Genomic DNA, 21088 nt, shown 5'->3' on the forward strand with positions numbered 1-21088 from the left:
CCCGCCGCCCGCCAGGCCCCGCGCCCAGGACCGGCCCGCACCGCGCACCCCGCAGGCCGCTCGCCGCCGGCGCCGCCATGGGGGTGGAGGGCTGCACCAAGTGCATCAAGTACCTGCTCTTCGTCTTCAATTTCGTCTTCTGGGTGAGCCGGGGCTGGAGGAGAGCGGGGGACAGGGGCACCCCGAGCCCGGCAGGCCGCGCGTCCCGCTAGGCCCTGTAGAGGGGGCGCAGCCAGGCCGCCAAGGTGCGGGGCCACCTGTGGGCGCCGGGCGCGGATGGGGGTCCTGGGCAGGCAGACGGGCAGGTGGGGGTCGTCCGGGGGGGGGGGTTGCTGCGAGCCGGGTCTCGGGGCTTCTGCGCGGCCGGGCTTAGGGCCCCGCGGCCGGGCCGGGGCGTTTGGGGGCCTCGGGTCTGTGCCCGCCGGGTGATGGCGGTCGGCGCGGTGGCTGCGGGCTCGGCGCGGCAGGCTGCGGTGTCAAGGACCACCCTGCTTCACTGGGACTGAGGGGGCTCGGGGGCGGGACTCCCGGCGCCCCGCCCTCCATGAGCTCATCTGGGCCACCGCCTCTGGATGGGCGGCCGCGGCGGGGGTTGGTGGGGGGGCGCGCACTGGGTCTTAGTCTTGGGAACCGTCCGCTCCGCACTTGGCCCAGCCCCGCTCACCCCAGTGTGCCGGCCGCGGCCCCGGGGATGGCGGTGAGGGGCCGGGCCGGGCCGGGGCGGCACCCGCACAAGAAGCGCCTCAGCCCCTTGTGGCCCGCGTGGTGGGCGCCCGCACCGCGGTGGCTGCTCTTTGTGGGGCCGGCCCCCCTGCACTCCTCAGCCAGTCCCGTCTCTCCCAGGAGGCTGTGGAGGCCTTGAGGGGAGTGGGGCTGGGGCGGCCGTTCTGAGCTGCCACAGGGCAGGGGGCCCTGAGGACTTGAGCGTCTCTGGGCTCCTCCGGGGCCTGGGTCCCAGTGGATGCCCAGGTCTGGGCTTAGGTGTGGGCTTGGACATCCACCTCGGAAACAGGTACCCACAGGATGGTCAATCTTGGGGTGCAGGAAGGTCTCAGGGGCTCCAAGCTGCTGGCCTGCAAGTTGCGTTTTCCTGGCCTGGGTGGTAACTGCTGGCCAGTGACCACGAGTGATTCGGCTTTGTTTCCGTTTCCTGCCTGTGTTGGAGTTGGGGAGGGGCCCCGAGTGGGTGCAGGAACCCCTCTCTTGGCCCTGCCCTCCTTCCCCTTGGCCAGTCCTCTGGGCAGTGCCTGGGAACCCTCCTGGACCCCTCTGCCGCCCCAGGCTGCTCACCCCTTCTCAACAAGGACCGTGACAACTTCTGGCAGACAGCGTGGTTCTCAAGTAGACGCGGGAGGATGAACTTTTGAAACGGTCCCCTGGGCAAGTCTGTTTCCCAACGACACAGCTGAGGGTCCCAGTGTGGAGGACCCCAGTGCCGATCTCGGGGCGATGAGGTGTTTGGGGGGGGGACGGAGACTGGCCTGAGCTCCAGCTGGGAGTGGAGTGCAGGTTACACACCCCACCTGGGTGGGAAGGCACAGGTTACACACCCCACCTGGGGGGACGCTGTAGCCACTGGCCTCTGCCTGGGGAGTGGGGAGCAGTGGGGCTGTCAGGAGGGGCCAGGACTGGCCTGAACCGCCCTGGACCAGGGGGACACGCAGACGCCCCTCTGCTGGCCTCTGAGCCCGTCCCCTACAAGCAGAACCTGGATGTGGGGTGAGGACCCTGACCAGGAGGTGGTAGATGAGGGTAGACAGAGGTAGAGGATGTCTCCCGGAGCAGATTCCTGTCCTTGGGCTGAGCGTCAGTGCTGGGTAAGTCCCTCCCCACTGCCCAGCCTGGGAGGTCTCCAGGGCAGCCCCTGCTCACCGCCCAGCTCTGCTTGGGCGAGCCTGGTAGTTCCCCAGGCAGCTGGGGTGGAGGTTTGACACATCCCCAGGGGCTGCTCTTTATTCAGGCTTAAGGAAATGTTTCCAGGCCTCTCCCCTCCTGAGCCATCCAGCTGAGCATTAAGAACTGTATCCCACAGTCCAGTCACCGTGGCCCCACCCATCCCTGCAGTGGGCACATGCAGAGCTGAGCAGGGTGGGGCTGGGGGCCACCACTCTGGCAGGGCCCCTCTCTGCCCCGGCGTCCTGCCCCACCTGGTTGACAGCGTGGTGCTGCGGGGTTGGTTCCGGACAATGGAGCGCTCACCCCACTGCTCGGGTCCGGGTCCTGGGCCTTGGCTTCCTGCTCCGTAAGGTGCACGTCCTCCACATCCCGTCCCCCAGGTTGGCGGATTAGCTACCACCCTTAGGGGCCAACTCAGGAAGCGGTTGTAGGGCCCAGATGGCCAGCAGGAAGACTGCTGTCCTTGGCCGGTGTGGGCAGTCCCCTGGGGAAGGGGCTTTGGGTGCCCCAGAAGGCATTGGGTGAGGGAGGGCCCCTGGTGCCTGGCCTGACTCTCGCTCGCCGGGCACCCTGGGCACAGTGCAGGAGTGGGTACTGAGGGGGAGCCGGGAGAAGACTTTGACAATGGGTGTCTGCATTGGGCCACTTTTACAAGTTGCATCTTAGAGAGTGAAAAGGCTCCCACCTGGGAGCAGGCCTCAGAGGCGGCCAGGCTGGCTTCTCCAGGAAAGAGCCCGCTCAACCCCGCACGCTCACAGGCGCGTCTCTCTCCTCCACGAGCCAGGACTTCGGGGCCCCAGGCGGCGTGCACTCAGTATGCCTGACCACCGCCTGCTTTGGGGTTCCCTGGCCCGGCGGGGCCAGGAGTAGGAGCACGAGCAGAAGCCCGGGCCAAGCTGGGAGACAGCACAGACACCCTGCCCGGCAGCGTGGAAATCCTCTCTGTTGGGGTTGGACCTGGCACTTCCTGGCAGAGGCCGCTGGTTCTCAGGCTTCTGCTGCTGGGCATTTCAGGAAGAGCAGAGGTTCCCCTCCCTGTGACCTGGGGCAGGCAGCTGGCACGTGTGAGACCCGCTTGCTTTCCTCATCTGTGAAGTGGGTACGATCACAGGCCTGCCCTTGGAGGCCAGCCAGGGAGAGCACAGCGTCCCACGCCTGGGCCTGGCCACTCCTCCAGCCTGATGCCTTCAGTGGCCGCCTTCCAGAGGTAGGGCAGCCAGACTACGCTGGGAACAGGGCTGATTAGAAGCCTCGCTAACTGGCATTTAATTCTCGCTTCCAGACAGCACATGACCGTCTGTCACTTAGCTGTTCTGTTGCCTTCCTTCCGGGACAGGGGATGTGTGACCCTGGCAGGCTCTGGGTGGGGGTGGGGATTTCCTGTGCCGGTTTCGTGGGGGTTGGCGAGTGGACGGACTGAGTGGCAGAGCTTTGGGGGAAACAGCCGTTGGGCTGGGACAAGAAGAGGAAGTCTGTGGTCTGTCCCTGAAACGAAATAGCTGCCCCCCCCAATGAGGATGTCCAGGCACCAAGAGGCCTGGGACCCTGGCGGGCGCTGCTACAAGGCTGATGCAGTGCCCCCCCCCCCCCCCCCCAGCTCAGGTCTGCCTCCAGAAGTAGAGCTCATCCCCAATCCCTAGCTCATACTGCTCTGAAGTCTGGACAGGGAGATGGACCCAAAAAGCCACCCCTCCCAAATCATCTGCCCCATGGCTTCATTTCAGCACCTGAAACCCCACGAGGGCAGGAACCCAGATCAAATCAATATGGCAAAGTCCAGGCACCCGTGGGAGGAGCTGATGATCACCTTTGCACTGGCCTAGTGTTTCAGGGTGGGGATGGGGGAGAGGCACAGGGTTTCTCCCTCTGGCCCTGGCATCCCAGGACCCAGGCCAGGGCACGCAGCAAGGGCTGGACGGTTTTCAGCCCTGGAGCTGCCCCGTGGCCAGCATGCCTTGTCCTTGACCGAGAACCAGGCTCATCTGGAATTGGCCCTCGGGACCCTTCTCCCGAGTTGTTTTCCATCTATCCTGTGGAATGTGGTTTGATCCAGCATGCTTCCAGAAACCTCTAGACTTCTCAATGCCCGCTGCCCCCAAAGCACACATAGTTTCTACCTTGGGGCCTGGCTTAAGCCCCTCCTGATGACAGAGCAGGTGCTAATTCACACAAGACCACTTGGGGGCTTCCAGGTGGACCCCCGGATGCTAGGGGTTAGGGTTAGGGCAGGCAGGGGGCCAGGCCCAGTGTGCTGGCTGAGGATTTCCCTTGCTAAGCTAGCTGCCGGGGACGGGGCGGCCACCCTCCCTGGGCATGAGCTGAGGGCTGGCCAGAGTGAGGGGCTTAGGACGTGGGGTTGGGCCCATAAGTTCCTCCAGTCGGTGGTGAGGGTGCTCCGGGTGGGGGGTGCTGGGAGCCACAGAGGCCGGGGGACCCAGGGGCCAGCAGCACAGCCAAGGCCTGGGGGTTCATGCCCCCTTGTCCTCTAACTTGGGGAAGTTAGTGCTGCCCTGCCTGTCTACAGTGACTGGGTACCATGGTCATTGTCAAGAAGGTGAAAGACAGGAAGCCAGGGCCGCCCGCCCTGCAGAGTCGGTGGCTGGGTGACCCACGCCCAGATTGGCCGGGCTGGCCTGGCTCATAACTCGCCCTGGGGGACGTTGAATGGCTCCCTGTAACCTGTATCACCTGCGCCGTTCCTTTGGATGGGTGCTGAGGTTGGTTCTGTCACCACTGACAGCCGGCTCCCGACGCTCAGGCTGACACCCAGGCCTGGGAGGTGCCGGGGTGTGGCTGGGGTGACAGCAGTGAGGACTGCCCGCCTCCCTGGGTCTCCAGTCCTGGGGCTGGGAGGCCTGAGCCCAGGAGCTCAATGCCCTTGGTCTTGGGGTTTGGGGTGGGGGCTTCCAAGAGGCAGTGGGTTTGGAAACCACCAACCGTGGTCCCACTGCGAGCTCACGGGGAGCTCACCCTCTTACACGGCTGTGGCTCTGCTTGGCTGAAGGGCCCACACTGCTCCCTAACCCGGGGGCTCAGCCACCCCCCCCTTTGGACAGACGGCCTTTCACTTTGTCTTGAGGTGGTAAAACCTCCAGCTCCCACAAGGTAGCACTCCCCTGGGCCAGCCAGGCCCTGGGCTGGAGCTGTCCCCTTCGCCTCCAGCTAGGGCGGTAGGAGGCTGAGGTCCCCAAGTGACCATGTGAGGAGGTCCTTCTGCTTCATAGCCTGGCATGGCTCCAGGGCTGGGGCTTCCCTGGGACAGGGACAAGGCCATACTGACCTGCCCTGGGAGCCCTCCACCTGCTCTCTCGTCCTCTGCCTGAGCTCAGCCGCCTCCCATCTCCCTGCCCAGCCGGTGCCCGGCCCACCGGGATCCTGCCTGTCTGATGCACACGGCCTGCTCCTGCTGCAGCCCGTCCTGTGCCCTTCTCTGGCAGGTCCCTGGGACGTCTGTGTCCACAGGCCCCTCCCTGCAGGGGCCAAGGGGGCCGAGGGGCTCCCCACAGTGGGGTTGGTTTGGGGCAGGGGAACAGGGCACTCTCTGGCTTTTCTACCCAGGGATTGGGTGGTGGGGTTGGGTTTCTGATGTGCCCCTAGAGTAGCGGGGTGTGGCGGGGGCCTGCACTCACCTCTTGGGGGGAAGTGGCTCCCGCAGCCCCTAGCTGGTGGCCCCAGGGGCCCTGGGTCATGACCCCCTTGCTACCTACTGTTAGATGCTGGGCCAGGCGGCTTCCTGAGGTCCAGGGGCCTCCAGCGAGGCTCTGCTTCCTGGCTGAGGTACGGGTCCCTGCTCTTCCCTCCATATACCTGCTGCTTTGAGCTACTCCCAGAGGCCACGACAGGACCGTGGGGGCAGCTGCCCAGCCCCCGGGAGGACCCGCGTTGGGCCTTTCCCCTCATGGTGGGTGGAGAGCGAGGGTCAGTCTGCAGGAACCCGAGACCCCTACCCAGCTCGAGCGGTGGCACCAGGACCTTCCTCTTGCCCCCCTGACCTGCCACAGCCCGTCCTAAAAGCATCTCTGCTGTGCCTCTTCCCTCTGAGTTAGCCCCGTGTCCCTGAGGGCATTTCCGGCCTCACTTCCTGCCTTTGGCCTTCACTACCGTACTTGGTTGGGGGGTCTTCAGGCCTCCAAGACCCCCAACTGCCCAGCCAGGTGGCTGCTTCCTGGCACATTTTCCCTGGAGGTGGGGGGTCGGGGAGCAGAGCTGGGGTGGAGCCGGGTGCCCCCAACCCGCCCCGCCTTGCGATGGAGCTCCCCCCACCCCACACACACTGCCCCCTGCCCCCCGGGCGGCCAGCGCTGCTGAGAGGGTGTGAGTGACGCGAGCAGCCCTGGGGCCCACGTGGGTGGGTCTGGGGCGCTCGGGGTGCGGGGGCCAAGGGCATGGCAGCCCCAGGCTTGCCCGGGCAGCACCCACTCCCTCTTGCTCCCTTTCAGCTGCTTCTTGGAAACGGCAGGCGGGCCGGGCAGGAGCCCAGCATGCTTGGCAGCCCCCTCCTGTTTCAGCTGACGCCGTTAGTTATTAATTCTCAGAAAGGAGGGAGAATGAAACAGAAACAATCTCTCACAGGGCCCTGAACTGGCCGGTTCGTGCCTGCTGCGGGGCCTTCCCCTGTGGCCCAGCTGGCTGGCGCCCTCCGCGGCGCTGCCGGCCGTGGGGCCTCTCGGGGGACACGGCCTCTGGGCCAGGAGTGGGTGGGAGCCGTGCTTCCGGCAGGTGAGAGGGTCCTATGACCCTGCGCGGAGGGCTCTGTGGGGCGGGGACACCCCCAGCACCGGGACGTTAGCTCATCTTCCAGGGAGGATGTGGTGGTGACCCCGAGGTGCGGTGGGGCACCCTTGGCTGCCATGCTCTGCGCCCCACCCTCTGCCATGACCCCTGCTTTCCCTGAACGCCGGGCTCCATTGTGTAACAGTTCTCCAGTCCCCTCTTTGACCCTAAAACCTCAGTTCTGTGGGCAAGACTTCAGCGCGACGTTTCCAGATGCCTGCTGTGGGCCCTCGAAGCCTGGCGAGCCCAGCGTGTCTGGCTCCTCGCTGCGGGTGCCAGGTGGCACCAGGACGGCAGCCTGGATCCCTTGGGGCCCAGGTGAAACATTTACCCCTAAAAGCCTTGCTTAGAAGTTCAGTGGTCAGGGATTGAGTGGGAGTTGGGGGTTTAAAAATAGCCTTATCAGATGTAGAGTACACGGCATGTGTTTCAAACATACAACCTTGACATAGGTAGAGCCCCATGGGACGGTCACCGCATCACGATCGTGGACACGTCCAGCAGCCCCAAAAGCGTCCAGGGGCCTTGTGATCCGTCTCCCGTCTCCGGGCGGCCCGTAGCCTGTGTCCTGTCACTGCAGCTGATTTGCATTTCTGACACTTCTGTAGAAAGGGAACTTCTTTCTCTCTGGTCCGGTGGCTGTCATTCCGCACGGTGCTCAGCCGACTGGTACATTTCCCCACCGTGTGCTCGTCGCCCCCCCTGTGGGCCAGTCTAGGGACAAGTGGATGCGCCCGGGTTGGGGCTGGGAACACCAGGGCTTCTGTTGTGGTGTGCATGGCGCACGTTCGCGTCCCCGGGCGGACACGGGTGGCAGAGGTGGCCGCGTGGAAGCTCACTGAGTCCTGGTTCCTTACACATCCCCACCAGCCCATGAATGGCAGGGCAGGAGCCTTCCCTTCTCTGCGGAGGGCTTTCCACCCCCCTGGGTCGGGGTGCTGCCTTTGTCCCTCCCTGGTTGGTGATCTGCCCCCGGCCACGCAGGTTTCCTCGTCTGGGAACGGGATGCTCCGTGCCACCACTGTGTTCACCTGGCCCCCCCCCAGGGATCTGCACAGGGCCTGGAGTGACCGGGACCCCAGCAAGCAGGGGGCATGTAGGCACTGGGCCCTGGAGGCAGGACCAGCTTCCCTTTACCCCTCAGGAGTGCAGGCCTGGGGGCTGTGGGGGAGTCTGAGGCCACCCCGCCTGCCCCGAAGTCTGAAGGAAAGCCCTTCCGAGGCAGCAGAGGTGGTGACCAGGGGGTGGGTTGAGCACTGCTCCCCACTGTACTTCTGTTAGGACCGTGCACCCTGAGACACGCTCGTCTCCCCAGCGGCTGGGGTGAAGGGGCTGCGTGAGGAAAATGGGAGCGGTCGCAGCTGGACCGCTGATGGGGACAGGGCGGCCGATCGGGGCTTTTGGCCGGGGCGCTGGCGCCACAGAGGGCTACAGAGGGAGGCCCAGGACAGGGGCTTCCCTGCCCCTCCCCCTCCGCCCCGGGACATCTTACAAAGGCGGCTCTGGACCACAGTTTCAAAAGAGAACAAGTGCCGGTTTCAAGCCAGAGTTACCACGGCAACCCTCAGCCTCGACACTGCCTCCTTCAGAGCCGCGGCTGGCAGCCACCTCGGGCGGAGCTGAGGCCTCTGGGGCACCCGCCCTGCCCCACCGTCCCATGGGGCCCCTGGCCATCTCCCGCGGCTGACAGGTGTCACCGAGAGGTGCAGGATGCTGAGAGCCCGGGGCCCTGCCCTCTGAGGGCTACGCGGTGGCCGAGGGCCCTGGGAGGGGACCCTGGCCGGAGCTGGCACACAGTTGGCCCCGGATGGTCCTCCCCACACTTGCTGGAGGTCAGGGCAGAGCCTCCGAGCCTTGGCCTGTCCTCCCCAACCAGACCTGGAACCCTGGGAGAGGTGGGCTGAGAGGCGGAAACCCCCGGCTCATGCGGGGGGCAGGCAGGTGCTCCGAGGGAGGTGCCGGCAACCCGGCCTCGGGGGTGTGAGCTGAGACCGGTGTGGCAGGGCCCGGGGAGCGGCTGGGGCTTTCCGTGGGGCAGCCCTCGGGGCAGGTGCCGGTCTGGCCAGGTGGTGTTCACGGGGCGTTTCTCCTCCGCGTAGCACATGGAGCTCTGGGCCTGTGTTGGGGGGCCGGGGGGGGCAGTGTCTGCTGCTGTGGGGGGAAGCTCAGTGGCTGGCACACAGACGGTAGGATGGGGAAGCCAGGAGCTAGCGGCCGAGCAGCGAGGCCCTCCGACCCGCACCCAGGCTTGCAGAGTCCACGTCGGTGGGGCATCCGGGGCTGGGACAGCCTGGAGGATAGGAGGCTGGGGCCCGGACGGCAGCATAGCCACTGGCCTGGGATGGTGAGAAGATCCTGTGTAGGCCGGGCCCAGCGTGGTCTGGGCTCCCCTTCAGCACATCCCCCCGCCCCCAGTGGCCCTGTGCTCGGAGGACGGTGAGTCTGCGGAGGGCCTCCCTGAGCCGGAAGCCACGTCCTCCCGCCAGGCTCTGAGCAGAGCCCCCTTTCCTGCCCTCGCTGCTCAGGCAGCCCCTCCCCTGGCCTATCTGGGAGCACAGCGTGCTTCCTTCCTCCTGCAGCGCAGTGGCTTCCCTTCCCAGGGCTGACAGCAGTAAGGATTTATCCCACAAATTGCCCGGCCCCTCGCCCCCGTGGCTCCCTGGATGCCACCAACCTCCGCCCCTCCCCTTGTCTGTCGCTCCCTCCTTCGGCCCCACCAGGGCCCTGGTGGCATCAGACCCCCACCCCTCTCTTTCCCTTGGCAGCAAAGACTTGCAGTCCCCTCCACGGGCTTCCCCGATGAGCTGAGGACTGCTGGAACCACCCCCTTGGGTCTGGTGTGGACTGTGGCCAGATTTAGCAAATAAAAATACAGGACATCCAGTTAAATTTGAACTTTAGATAAAAAAATGAACGCTGTTTTGACATAAGTGTGCCCCATCGAGTATTGGGAATGTGGTCCCCAATACCCAGGCCTTCTTTCCTGGGGCATGTCAGGCACCAGGTCTGCGTGTGGAGCCGGCAGACAGCCCAGACCCCAGCGGTGCCTGGGAGTGCCACATGGCGAGGGACGGCATGGGCCCGCGGGCAGGTGGAGGTGACGGTCCAGCACCTGCCTCCTTGGATGTTCAGTGTGGTTCAGCCCACACTCACCCCTGCGGTGCTCTGGGAAGTAACCCTGTACCCGTTCTTTCCCCAGTTGGCCGGAGGCGTGATCCTGGGTGTGGCCCTGTGGCTGCGCCATGACCCACAGACCACCAATCTCCTCTATCTGGAGCTCGGAGACAGGCCTGCGCCCAACACCTTCTATGTGGGTGAGTGCACTTGGGGGGGGCCCAGGACCTGGCTGGCTCTGGGCTGGGGGGCCAGCAGGAACACCCATCAAGGCGTCTGATCATGACTGCTGCAGATAGGCAGTCAGGAAGGGCTTCCAGGAGGAGGCAGGGCATGGGCCAGGTCAGCGAGGCTTGCTGTGTGCTGGGCTGCTGGGCAGAACGAGGCCTGCCAGGAAGGGCTCTTTGGGCGAGAGGGTGAGACAGAGCGTGGGTGGAGTCAGGTCTGCCTGGGGGCCTTGCGGGCGGGGTGCGGAGGAGGTCCCCTGCCTGGCTGGGTGGGGGTGCGGGGGGCAGGAGCCCGGCTCCCAGGCAGCACTGGAACATCACGGGGTGTGTGGGCTGTTGGGACCCCACCGGATGGCCTCTGGGGGCTGACTCGTGGCAGGAGGCCTCTGGGTGGGGGCGGGGGAGCTGTGTCTCGTGGTGGGTATTTCGGGGGAGGCTCGCTGGGAAGGGGTGGGGCTGGATGCCTGCCTGGGCAGCAGGACTGGTAGCTGAGGCAGCTGGAGCTGAGGGGGAGGGAGACTCAGGCCCCAGGGTGAGGCAGGGGCCAGTGTGACTCAGGCTGCCCCCCCCCACCTTGCTGCCTTATTGGCACCAGCTGTGGCCGCCTCGGGGGCTCGAGCCGCCACCCCTGCCCCACCCTGTCCTGCGGAGCCTCTCAGTTCTCCTTAGGTTGGTCCCCAGCCAGTGGGAGGCAGGGCCTGGCCCTTGTGGGGCTCTGGAAGCCTTGTTTCTGTCCTTTAAAGGAATGGCCTGGCTGGCCCCTCGGGTCTCCACAGGCCTAGCAGCGGGGCAGGAAGTGTGTGTGGGTCTTTAGGGCTTGGGGCTCCATGTTAGGACCAGCGGCCGCCCCACTGGCCTGGTATCCTGTGTGCAGCCCGGAAGGGGTCTGGGTCCCTCCCAGCTGCTATTTGGGGCGGGGGCGGGGGGCACGGGCTTGCGATACACGCTTGGTTGCTGAAACAGGGATGGCCCAGGGCCCCTGGGGCCACAAACGGGATGTGTGTCCCTTCCCAGCCCATGATCCTCTCTGAGCGGCAAGGTGGAGAGGTCTGACTCAGGAGCACCAACTGGGAGGCCCCTCTCCTCCCCGGAGACCGGAGCCTACTGCTCCGGCTGTGGTTTCCCAGGGCCAGCCGTCCCTGGAGGGGGTCCCGAGCCTCCCATCTCCAGATTCCTAGGCTCCTCCCCTGGGCTGTGGGGCCCCTCGAAGGTTTGAGTCTCTGGAGGAGCAGGCGGGCGCCCACGAGGACCATCACCCAGGGTCTGCCAGGGGCCAGGCACCCTCGGGAGCAGAGCGGTCAGCTTTGCTCACATGTCTGAGGGCAGGGAAGTACCTTCCAGACCCATGAGACCTCCTTCCAGGTGTCCCCTTCCCTTTCCCCAGGGGTTCAGGCCTGCAACAGCCTGTCCAGGAGCAGCTCCTCTCTACGCCCCACCCCCTGCAGGGCCTGGGTGCTGTGGGTGTGGGCAGGTGGTTTGGGGAGGGGTCCCCCCTCCTGCCTCATGGCTGGAGCAGCTTGTGCTGTTGCTGCCCCCTCCAGCTGGCCCAGCTTTTAGAGGGAACCCCGGTCACAGGCTCAGGTTCAGGCCCGGCACACGGAGGTCTGTGCTTCTGCTCTGGTCCTTGCCAGGAGGAGCCGGGCTGCAGGCTGTGCCTGGGCTCCAGGGGGATGCGGTCCCATAGGAGAAGCTTGTAGGGGACAAAACAGGCACTGTCCTGCTGGCCTGCCCCTCACAGGTGCCACATTGGGCTGTCACCGTGGGGCCTGACCCTGGCTTGCAGGGGCCCCCACTTGCCTCTCCTGCCACTGGCGGGGGGGGGGCTCTCCTTGGGGAAGCAGCTCCAGCCGCTGGACCACTTGGTGGGCGGGGTGGAGGCAGGGCCTGCCAGCCCTGGGACCTGGGCTTCTGCAGTGGCCCCCGTGGGCTGCCGAGTCCCTGCCCATCAAGGACTGGCCTTCTGGAGCCTCCCGCTGGTCCCGAGGCAGGCTGGGCCTGCCAGGGAGGCGGGGGAGCAGATGTGGGCCCTGACAAGAGTTCTTTGTCCAGTGCTGGCGGGGGCGGGGGCGGGGGCAGGTTAGCGGGGCTCCGGCAGCATCCAGGGCAACACTGCAGGGCCCGGTGGGTCACCAGCTGCACTTGTCGGAACCAGACCTGTCTGGGTGGGCCGTGGGCACCGAGAAGGGCAGCACGGCCAGGCCGGAGGCGCCCCCCACCCTGTGCTGGCCCTTCCTGCCTCCCTGGGAGCCCATGCCCAGCCTGGTGGGCACCCCCGTGTGCTGTCCTAGAACTGTCCCTCCCACACCATATGCTGTCCTCGGTGGGGCCGGGCCACCCCAGCTGCTAGGCCACCTCCTCCGGCAGCCTCTAGTCCCTCGGAAGCCGGCTCGAGCCCACTCCTCTGGTCCAAGGAGCCACACGGAGCCACTGGGTCTGACCCCCTGAGCAGTGGGCACGGCCCTATGCCCCAGGAGGGGGTTAGTCCAGAGGCTTGCAGGAACCAGAGGGCGCAGGCTGTACGCAGGCCTCACCCCAGGACGAACGCAGCGTAAAGATCTGTCGGCTGAGCTCTCTGGGCACTCTGCTGTGCCAGTCAGTCCTGGCCCGGCCCTCGGCAGCCTGGCTCCCAGGGTGCAGACCCATGCAGGAGAGATGTGGGTGTTGGGGGGGGGGCGGCGCGGGAGAGGCACTCCCCCGGCAGCCAGGCTGCAGTGCCCTCGCCACTCCTCGAGGGCAGGTGGTCCAAGTCCAGGGCAGGGGGTGTGCACCCGGCTGGGGAGGGGTCTGGGGTGGCGGGCCCTCGGGGGGACATTGCGCACTGAGGGTGTCCATTGCTCTTCCACTAAGGCATCTACATCCTCATCGCTGTGGGTGCCGTGATGATGTTCGTGGGGTTTCTGGGCTGCTATGGGGCCATCCAGGAGTCCCAGTGTCTGCTGGGGACGGTAAGGTCTGGGGCCAGGCGGGGGTGGGAGGGGGCTGCAGAGGCAGAACCCAGAGTTCTGCCGCAGACACCCCATGTCCAGCTCAGACGGCCCCCGCCCCTTGCCGGTGTGATCCTGGAGTGGGGGCTCGCAGGGTGGCCTAGGGACATTTCCCGGAATGTCAGCCCTCCAGGGTCCCTGTGTGGTTCAGAAATCCCTCCCTGGTCGATTGCTGTGACATCTGGTTCCTAACTCATGGTTCTACGGTGGCTTTTCTTCTCTGTTTTTAATAAAAAGTCACAGAAACAATAGCGGGCGTGTCCCAGCCCCTCAGCCAACCTCAGTGGGGAAACTGAGGCCCGGGAGGCCAGGAGGCATGGGTGGTGGGCGCCCGTGTCACGGTGACCCCCTTCCCACGGGGAGAGGGAGAAGTGGGGAGCGGAAGAGGGTCACTTGGGGCCCGAGCCGCCCGGGGCTGTGCTGGCCTGCAGCCCCCCGCTGCCGAGCCCCGGCCCGCGGGGATGCTGGGGAGCCCGGCGGGGCACTGCCGGGACCGAGTCTTCCCCTCCGCGTGGCTCGTCTCTGGTTGGGACGTGGGGGTGGGTGCCCCCGCCAGCCGCACACACACCCGTCGGTCGCTCGGGCGCCTGGCGTCTGCGCGCGGCCCGCCCTGAGCCGCCTGCGCTCATCGCCCGTGTCTCTGCCGGCCCCCGCGGCCTTCCCAGTTCTTCACCTGCCTCGTCATCCTCTTTGCCTGTGAAGTGGCTGCTGGCATCTGGGGGTTTGTCAACAAAGACCAGGTGAGCCTGAGGCCACGGTGGTGGGGCTGCCCCGGCCCGGCCGGGAGGGAGGAGTGCCTGCTGTTCAGGGTGTGGGGAATGGGTCAGGCCTACCCTTGGGTTGTGGGGTGCTCTTTGGGGCTCCCCGTGGGGCCTGCCGGGCAGAAAAGCATGGAGGGCTTTCTGGAGGAGGTGGCTCAGGGGCTGAGTAGAAGGCAGGGCCACCTGTCTCCCAGCCTCGGGTGGGGGTGGGGCGGGCACCCAGGTCTACCTTGGAAGCATCATCTTCAAGGGAGAGCCAGGGGAACGCTTACCCCCCTGGGGTGGCCCCTGTGGTGGCCGGGACCTCACCCCTCCTGCACACCCCTCCCCCAGATCGCCAAGGACGTGAAGCAGTTCTACGACCAGGCTTTGCAGCAGGCCGTGGTGGATGACGATGCCAACAATGCCAAGGCCGTGGTGAAGACCTTCCATGAGACGGTGCGGGAGGGGGTGCTGGGAGGAGGCCTGGGGAGCTGGGGGGGGTCGGGGGGGGCGTCCTCTTGGGTCAGGCCCCGCTGGGGTTGAGTCTGGCCCCAGCACAGACCTCAGGAACAGGAGGGGTGCTGCAGACCTGGCGGGCCAGGGAGCCCTCTCTGGGACGCACCTGGGGGCACTCTCGGGGACCCGTGGATCCCCAGGGTGAGCCAGATGAGCCTGTTAGGCCAGGGCACAGCGGGAGGAAGGGGAGGAGAGGGGCCCCCGGGCTCTGTTCTCCCCCTGAATAGACCACCCCAGCACCCCCCACCCTGGGCCAGCCCGCGGGATGCGTGTCCCTGGCCATCTCCCCACGGGTCATGTCTGCACAAGGGCCCAGGGCTGACCGCGGGGGTCCTCGGTCCCTGCAGCTCAACTGCTGTGGTTCCAGCACGCTGTCTACACTGACCACCTCCATCCTCAAGAACAACCTGTGTCCCTCGGGCAGCACCGTCATCAGCAACTTGTTCAAGGTACGCGGGGCCGCGCCTCCCAGGCTTGCTCCCACACTTCGCCACCAGCCATGCGTGGGTCCCGGGGGGTGGGGTGGGCTTCCACCAAAGGGGCACCTGCTGTCTGGCGCGCTCTCTGATGCTGGTGGGTCTCTGCCTCTGGCTCCTGATGGGAGAGTGGGTGTGGAGGGCGCCCCGACTGCCCAGGTCCGCACCCTCCTCGGGCGGCTCAGCGACCTGAGTGGAAGCGCGCACACACAGCACGTTCCGTTTCCACGTCTGTTTTAAAACGGGTGTGAGATAACCTGCCAGAGACCAGGCCCTGGTCACACCTCTTCTGAGGGGTTGAGTCCCTCCGTGCTCTTTCCACAACGAGCCCGTGTGCCGCTGCACTGCGGGGGCCCGCGGGCCTGCACCCCTGACGGTCTGCGGGCTGTCGCCCCCCCGCCCCCCCAGGAGGACTGCCACCAGAAGATCGATGACCTCTTCTCGGGGAAGCTGTACCTCATCGGCATTGCGGCCATCGTGGTTGCTGTGATCATGGTGAGTGCGCGGGCCAGGCATCTACTCAGGGCACGCCCTCAGGGCTTCGGGTGCTGACTGTCCCACCCAACCCCTCCCTGCAGATCTTCGAGATGATCCTGAGCATGGTGCTCTGCTGTGGTATCCGGAACAGCTCCGTGTACTGAGCGGCCCAGCCGCTCCCGCTGCAGGGGAGGGCCGGCGGACCCCTGCAGTGCCCCTGGAGTGACCGGACATTTCTGAGGACGGGCCGTCACCGCCCATGTATATAACTTCTCCGGTATTACTCTGCTACACTTATTAGCCTTTTTACTTCTGAGGTTTTGTTTTTGTCCTGAAGTTCCCCGTTACCTTTTGGGGCTGGAGTCACCTATAGAGGGCACGTGAGCGGGCCTTGGGGACTGTGAGGCAGGCGCCCCCTCTGCTTCTGCGGCTGGAGGGGCTCTGCCTGCTCAGCCAGGCCTGTCCTGAGGGCCCCTGGGCCCACCCACCTGCCCCGCGGGCTGCACGGCTCATGCCTTTTTTAACCGTCGTTCCTCTCCTGCCACTTGTGTGGAGCCGGGTCTGCAAGCAGCCTTACGCCTTCAGTGCACCTGTCCTTTCTAACTCGTCACCTTTCACTGTAATTACGTCTCGAAAGTCATTCAATAAAGGAGAATCCGGGCATGCGAACAAACTGTCTCTGTGCCTGCAGCGTCCGAGACCCCGGGGGCGGCCAGAGGGGCAGAGGAGCCGGCACGGGCGAGGCACGGCTCTGTGGACCTTGCAGGGTGTGCTGGGGCCCCGAGAGCACTCCACACAGCAGGTGCCCCCGTGGTGGGTCCTGTGCCGCCTTCACCAGCCTCCACCCGACCTACTCCTTGGGCACCACCGCCCAGAGCGGGGCAGATACTGTGGTGTAGGGTGTGCTTGAGGCGGAGGGCCTGCAAGACTCCCCTTCCTCCTGGCGGACAGCTCTGTGGAGGACACACGCCGTCCCCCCACCACAGGGACTCTTCCTGGCCTCTTTGGGTGCTTGTAAGTGTTCCATGGAGAAACTGGGTAGCCCCGGGCTTAAGCTGCCTCTTGCAAGGGCTGAAGAGGAAGGTCTGAGCCTCTGCACGGGGGGAGCCCACCCGACCGTGGGCCGTGACGGACGGGAGGCCCAGCTGCCACCCCCGGGTACTGCTGGGTGACGTCACCACGAGCTATGCTAAACCGACCCCTTGAGGCCGCAAGCGCCTGGCTGGGGTTCAGGTGGAGGGCTCACAGCTGCCTCCTGTGAGGTTTATTTTGGAAACTAGCCCCAGCCCTGCATTTGGGGTCACCGGGTCTCAGCGGGGTCCGCCCCTCCTACCACACCCCTCCACCTTGTGTGCTGGGGTGGGTTGCTGGGAGGACAGAGTGGCCCACGGAGCCCCCTCCCGCCTACTTCCCCCTGTGCGACCCTGGGGCACCCTGGCCACACTGCACAGCGCAGCCGCAGTCCGGGCTCCAGGGGTAGGCCTGGGGGCGGCCCCAGGAGGGAGGGGTCCCTGGGGCATCCTGGCCACACTGCACAGCGCAGCCGCAGTCCGTGCTGGGGGCGGCCCCAGGAGGGAGGGGTCCCTGGGCTTCCCGACCACGCCTGGACTGCAGCCCCGAGAGGAGCGGGGGCCGGCGGGGACGCACGGGGCAGTCCGGGTGGACGCGGCCGGCCCGGCCATCACGCCTGGAGGTAGAGACGATCGCTCCGCGGAAACCCGGACCCGCCCCCAACCCCCGACCCAGGAGGGGCGCGGCCGCGCGGCTCCGGCCGGACCGGAAGCACCCGGCAAGGGGGCTGCGCGCGAGGATGCACTTCCGGTTTGGGGCATCCGCTGTGCTCGCGACTTCCAGCAGGTGGCGCTGGGGCCCCGGGAACGCGGAGGCGGCCGTTAGCCCTCTAGCATTCTGGGAGTCGTAGTGCTGCCTCTTCCTCCTCCCTCTTTTCCCTACTCAATTCCGGCTCTTTGCGAGGAGGAGAGACGCCGTTTCCGGGGAGGGGAGGCTCGGAAGAAAAGTGAGGACGCATGCGCAGGGGCTACGCGGCCCGGGAGGCCTCGGGAGTAGCGGCCCAGTGCCTTGTGGGAGATGTAGTTCTTCAGGTGCGGACGCCGCGTCGCTGGGCCGGCGGAGGACTCGGTTTCCCAGAAGGCCGAGCGCGGCGCAAGATGGAGCCGGCCCGACCGCGCCGATCCGGTAGGTTTGTGCTGAGGGGGTACGCTGCTGACCGCCGGTCGCGTTTCTGGGAGGTCGCTGTCCGCAGCCTACTTGCCCAAGCCCGGAGGCCCCCCAGAGTGCCTCGTGTCTCCGGTCCCTCGCGGCCTGGGCCTTGGGACCCCGAGCCTTGTGCGGCCTGGTGGACCCTGTCCGGCCCTGGCCCCCGACGGAGCGGAGAAAAAGCCAGGGCTTCCGCTTCCAAATGGGGGCCGCGCGCGCCGGCCCGGCAGCTCGTGGGCCCGCCCCCTGGGAGCGGGCCCCAGCCCCCGAGTCCCCAGCCGCTGCAAGCGCCTGGCCCGCTGGGTTCGCGAAGTTCGGAGAGAACTGCAGGAAGCACGCCGCCGGACTCCCTGTCTGTCCGCCGGAGTGCGCCACCGATCCGGCCGCTTCTCGCAGTCGCGGTGGCGTCCCCGGCGGTGCGGACCACAGGAGCGCGAATTTAGGAAGCAGGAGTCTAGCTGGAGCTGCTGCTTTCCCTGCAGCGTGCTGTGCGACTGGCACATTGTCTCTCCCTCTCGGGTCCTGCCAGCTCTAAAACACGTCGGTGGGGTGTGTTTCGCGCTCCCTCTCGCTCCTGGAGGTGTTCCTGCACTCGGGGAGTCGTGCCCCAGAGCAGTGGAGGTCTCCTCTGTGTTTGATCGGCTCTGGGGGCACTCTCGGCCGCCCCTGGCCCACCTGCCTGCTCCTTGCTGGGCGCACGCCCCACAGTGGGCCACCCTGGACTAGGGGGGCTTGGTGGATAGGAGTTGGTGGGTGGATGGGTGAGGCTGGGCTGTGCAGTGAGCCCGGGAATACATGGTGCAAGGTGCCCGCTTGGTCACACTTGGGCCACTAAATGAGTGTTGGTGGCACTTCTGTGCCCTGCTGGGAAAGGTGAGGTGTGTACGGGGTTGCGGGGGAAGTGCCACTGGAGGTGGCACTCTGCAAGAGCTGCAGGACTTGCCTCTGCTCAGTAAGGGTGCCCCAGGTGGTCACTGACACCCCACTTCCCTGCGGGCTGACCTTCAGATGCCAAGGACCTGGCCGCAGACCCCTGTGGAGTTCGCGGGGCCCCTCCCAGCAATCAGGAGCAGACCTCCTTGCCTTGGACCGGGCAGGTGGCCCAGTCTTTGTGGAGTACTTGCGGCGTGCCATGCGCTGTGCTGAGCAGTTAGTAAATGAGCCTACCTGCTTGAGAGTAGTAGCGTAGAGCTACTATGTTGACCCCGGGGTCAAGCCCTGGCTATCTGCCTACTACCTCAACCCCATCCCCCGGCATCCCCCGGCGGGCCCTAGACATGACTCAAGAGTGTTGAATGAGATGATCTTTACAAAGGATCTGCTCTCAGGCCTGGTGTCTGTCTGGGCTCCATAAACCCAGGACCACCCCTTGGGGGTTGTGGCGCCATTTCTGCACCTTTGCGGTCTGATCTGATGGTTGGCTCTTCCCACCCTCAGCCCGCTGCGGTTGAGCAGCTGACCGGAGCCGGACTGAGGCCAGCACGCCTTTGCCAGCACTTCCCCCACCAGCACTCCAGTGTCCGCACAGACATCCATCAGACAACGGAGGTGAGCGGGCTTTCAGGGGACAGGGATCTCTGTCCCTTGCCTTGTAGAACATAGGTCTTCCTGTGGGTCCTGCCGCCGGCCCAGGGACAGTGGGTCTACAGGAGGGACCTCTCCTAAGTGCCTGCGATCCTCAGAAACGAACTTCTTGGGCTGTCTGGTCTGGGTGTGGTGTGCCCTGGGACACATGTCTGAGGCAGGGGCAGGAGAGGCCCTGGAAGCCGAGCAAGGGACAGAGGACAACGCTCTGCCTTCTGACGCTGTCTCTCTCAGCGACTCAGACTCTGATTTCAGCCTGCCTGCCGGTGCTGAGATGGAAGCTCTGTCCCCAGGGGTGCTGCCTGGGGAGGCCCAGGGGGACTCAGACCCTGATGAGTCTCCTTTGCCTCCGAGGGGCCTCCCCACGGCCTCAGTGCAGCCGTTCCACCTGAGGGGCACGAGCTCCACCTTCTCCTGGCGTAGCCACAACATCTTTGACTGCCTGGAGGGCGCAGCCAGGCAGGTTCTGCCCTCTGTGGCCCAGACTGGCCCGGGTGACGATGGGGGCTTCCTGCGCCCACTGGCACCCTCAAGCCATCCGCCAGGAGAGGGCCCAGGCAGGGCCGGTCAGAGCCCTGCCCCCGCAAAGTTGCCGCCCGTCCCTGACTATGTGGCCCACCCTGAGCGCTGGACCAAGTACAGCCTGGAAAACGTGGCCGAGGTCAGCGAGCAGAGCAACCGGGCCACTGCTCTGGCCTTCCTGGGCTCCTCGAGCCTGGCTGCCCCCAGTGACTACATGCCCTCTTTCAACCAGGATCCCTCCAGCTGTGGGGAGGGAAGAGTCATCTTTACCAAACCCGCCCGAGCTGGCGAGGCCAGGCCTGAGAGGAAGAGGGCCCTAAGGAAGGCTGGAGAGCCGGGAAGGGCTGCGCCTGGGAACCTGGGCGCCGCAGGGGGCGAGGGCCCTGTGGAGCTGGCCCACCTGGCCGGGCCTGGGAGCCCGGAGGCTGAGGAGTGGAGCAGCCCCCACGGGGGCCTTCAGGAAGTGGGTGTGCTGCAGGCCGCTGCCCACGCTGGGTCAGCGGCAAGGCCCCCAGTGGTGGAGACCGTTGGCTTCCATGGCAGCAGGAAACGGAACAGAGACCATTTCCGGAGCAAGAACAGCAGCCCGGAGGCCCCAGGTGCTGAGATCTAAGAGAAGAGACTGACCAGGCTGGCGGAGGAGGGCAGCCAGGGCCACTGGCCACTTGGGGTGGAGCGCAGCTCGGGGCCCCAGCCCCTCGGGAAGGGAGCCAGCGGACCGCCAGTCGGAGGTGCCGGCAGCCTGGGCTGAGGCTCAGGGTAGTGGTCTCTGAAGCAGACCGCTTGCCAGTGGATGGCACAAACCCTGCCCGCCACGTGCCCGTGGGGCAGCAGTAAAGGTTTGGGGTATTCCTTCGGCCTTGTGTCTCTGTGTAGATCCTTCTCCTCAGGACCAGTGTGCTGGGGCCTCGTCTGCCACCCGGCACACCCACATGCCCTGTTCTCTCATTCGATCCTCCCCAACTTAGTGCCAGGGGGCATGGAGGCTTTTTAAATAGACGCCTGGGTTTATCAGCAGCCCGTCTTCCCAGAGGGACTGAGGCAGCCCCTCCTGGGTCCAGAGCAAGAGGTGCAGAAGGCCCCGGGCACCTCCAGGGGGTGAGCTCACAATCCCGGCTGTCCAGCCTCTGCCCCCAACAGGGCTGGGGACAAGGAATCTTGATGAAATGGGTCTCTAGGAGGCCAGCATGTGAGTGGGGACAGGGGCCCTCCCCAGCCCTGGCCACTCTTGCCCCTTAGCTCTGGCTTGCCTGGGCTGTGTGTGATGATGACCAGTGTCCTGGGACCACATCGCCAGAACAGCTGAGCTGTGTGCAGGGACCCTGCTGGTGTGCCCGGGCCCAGCGGTGGGGGAAGGAGCACTAGCCCCTGAGGGTGCCAGGGAAGGCAGACCGGGACAAACATGTACCCCCTGTGCCTGGTGACAGGACATAGCAGAGACTGGCCAGCCTGCCGTCCCAGCCCCAGACCCCCGAGGGAAAGGGGGACCAACGTGGCTAGCCACTCACCCTAGCTAGGGCCAGCACAGGGGCATGGACCCCCCTCTCACAGGCAGGGAA

General features: G+C 66.0%; 2 protein-coding genes across 2 annotated transcripts; both read left to right on the forward strand.

The window, feature by feature from the left end:
• On the forward strand, positions 1 to 15879 carry CD81 (CD81 molecule). The gene is made up of 8 exons (XM_028117953.2): positions 1 to 143; positions 9869 to 9983; positions 12858 to 12955; positions 13660 to 13734; positions 14089 to 14193; positions 14601 to 14702; positions 15138 to 15224; positions 15308 to 15879. The coding sequence occupies exons 1-8, from the start codon at positions 78 to 80 to the stop codon at positions 15368 to 15370; spliced, it is 711 nt and encodes a 236-aa protein (XP_027973754.1). The 5' UTR covers positions 1 to 77; the 3' UTR covers positions 15371 to 15879.
• A 1178-nt stretch (positions 15880 to 17057) lies between these two features.
• TSSC4 (tumor suppressing subtransferable candidate 4) lies at positions 17058 to 20387 on the forward strand. Its single transcript, XM_028117952.2, has 2 exons — positions 17058 to 17402; positions 18861 to 20387. The coding sequence occupies exon 2, from the start codon at positions 19156 to 19158 to the stop codon at positions 20140 to 20142; it is 987 nt and encodes a 328-aa protein (XP_027973753.2). The 5' UTR covers positions 17058 to 17402; positions 18861 to 19155; the 3' UTR covers positions 20143 to 20387.
• The last annotated feature ends 701 nt before the right edge of the window (positions 20388 to 21088 follow it).

The sequence above is a fragment of the Eumetopias jubatus genome, unplaced genomic scaffold (assembly GCF_037043125.1).
Source record: "Eumetopias jubatus isolate StellerSeaLion01/CBP00866 unplaced genomic scaffold, mEumJub1_p1.0 scaffold_13, whole genome shotgun sequence".
In the NCBI taxonomy this organism is placed as follows: Eukaryota; Metazoa; Chordata; class Mammalia; order Carnivora; family Otariidae; genus Eumetopias; species Eumetopias jubatus.

Coding starts and splice junctions, on each gene's coding strand:
- CD81 (XM_028117953.2), top strand. CDS start 78: ATGGGGGTGGAGGGCTGCACCAAGTGCATCAAGTACCTGCTCTTCGTC. Junction 13,735..14,088: donor GGTTTGTCAACAAAGACCAG/GTGAGCCTGAGG, acceptor CCCCTCCCCCAG/ATCGCCAAGGACGTGAAGCA. Junction 15,225..15,307: donor TCGTGGTTGCTGTGATCATG/GTGAGTGCGCGG, acceptor CCCTCCCTGCAG/ATCTTCGAGATGATCCTGAG.
- TSSC4 (XM_028117952.2), top strand. CDS start 19,156: ATGTCTGAGGCAGGGGCAGGAGAGGCCCTGGAAGCCGAGCAAGGGACA.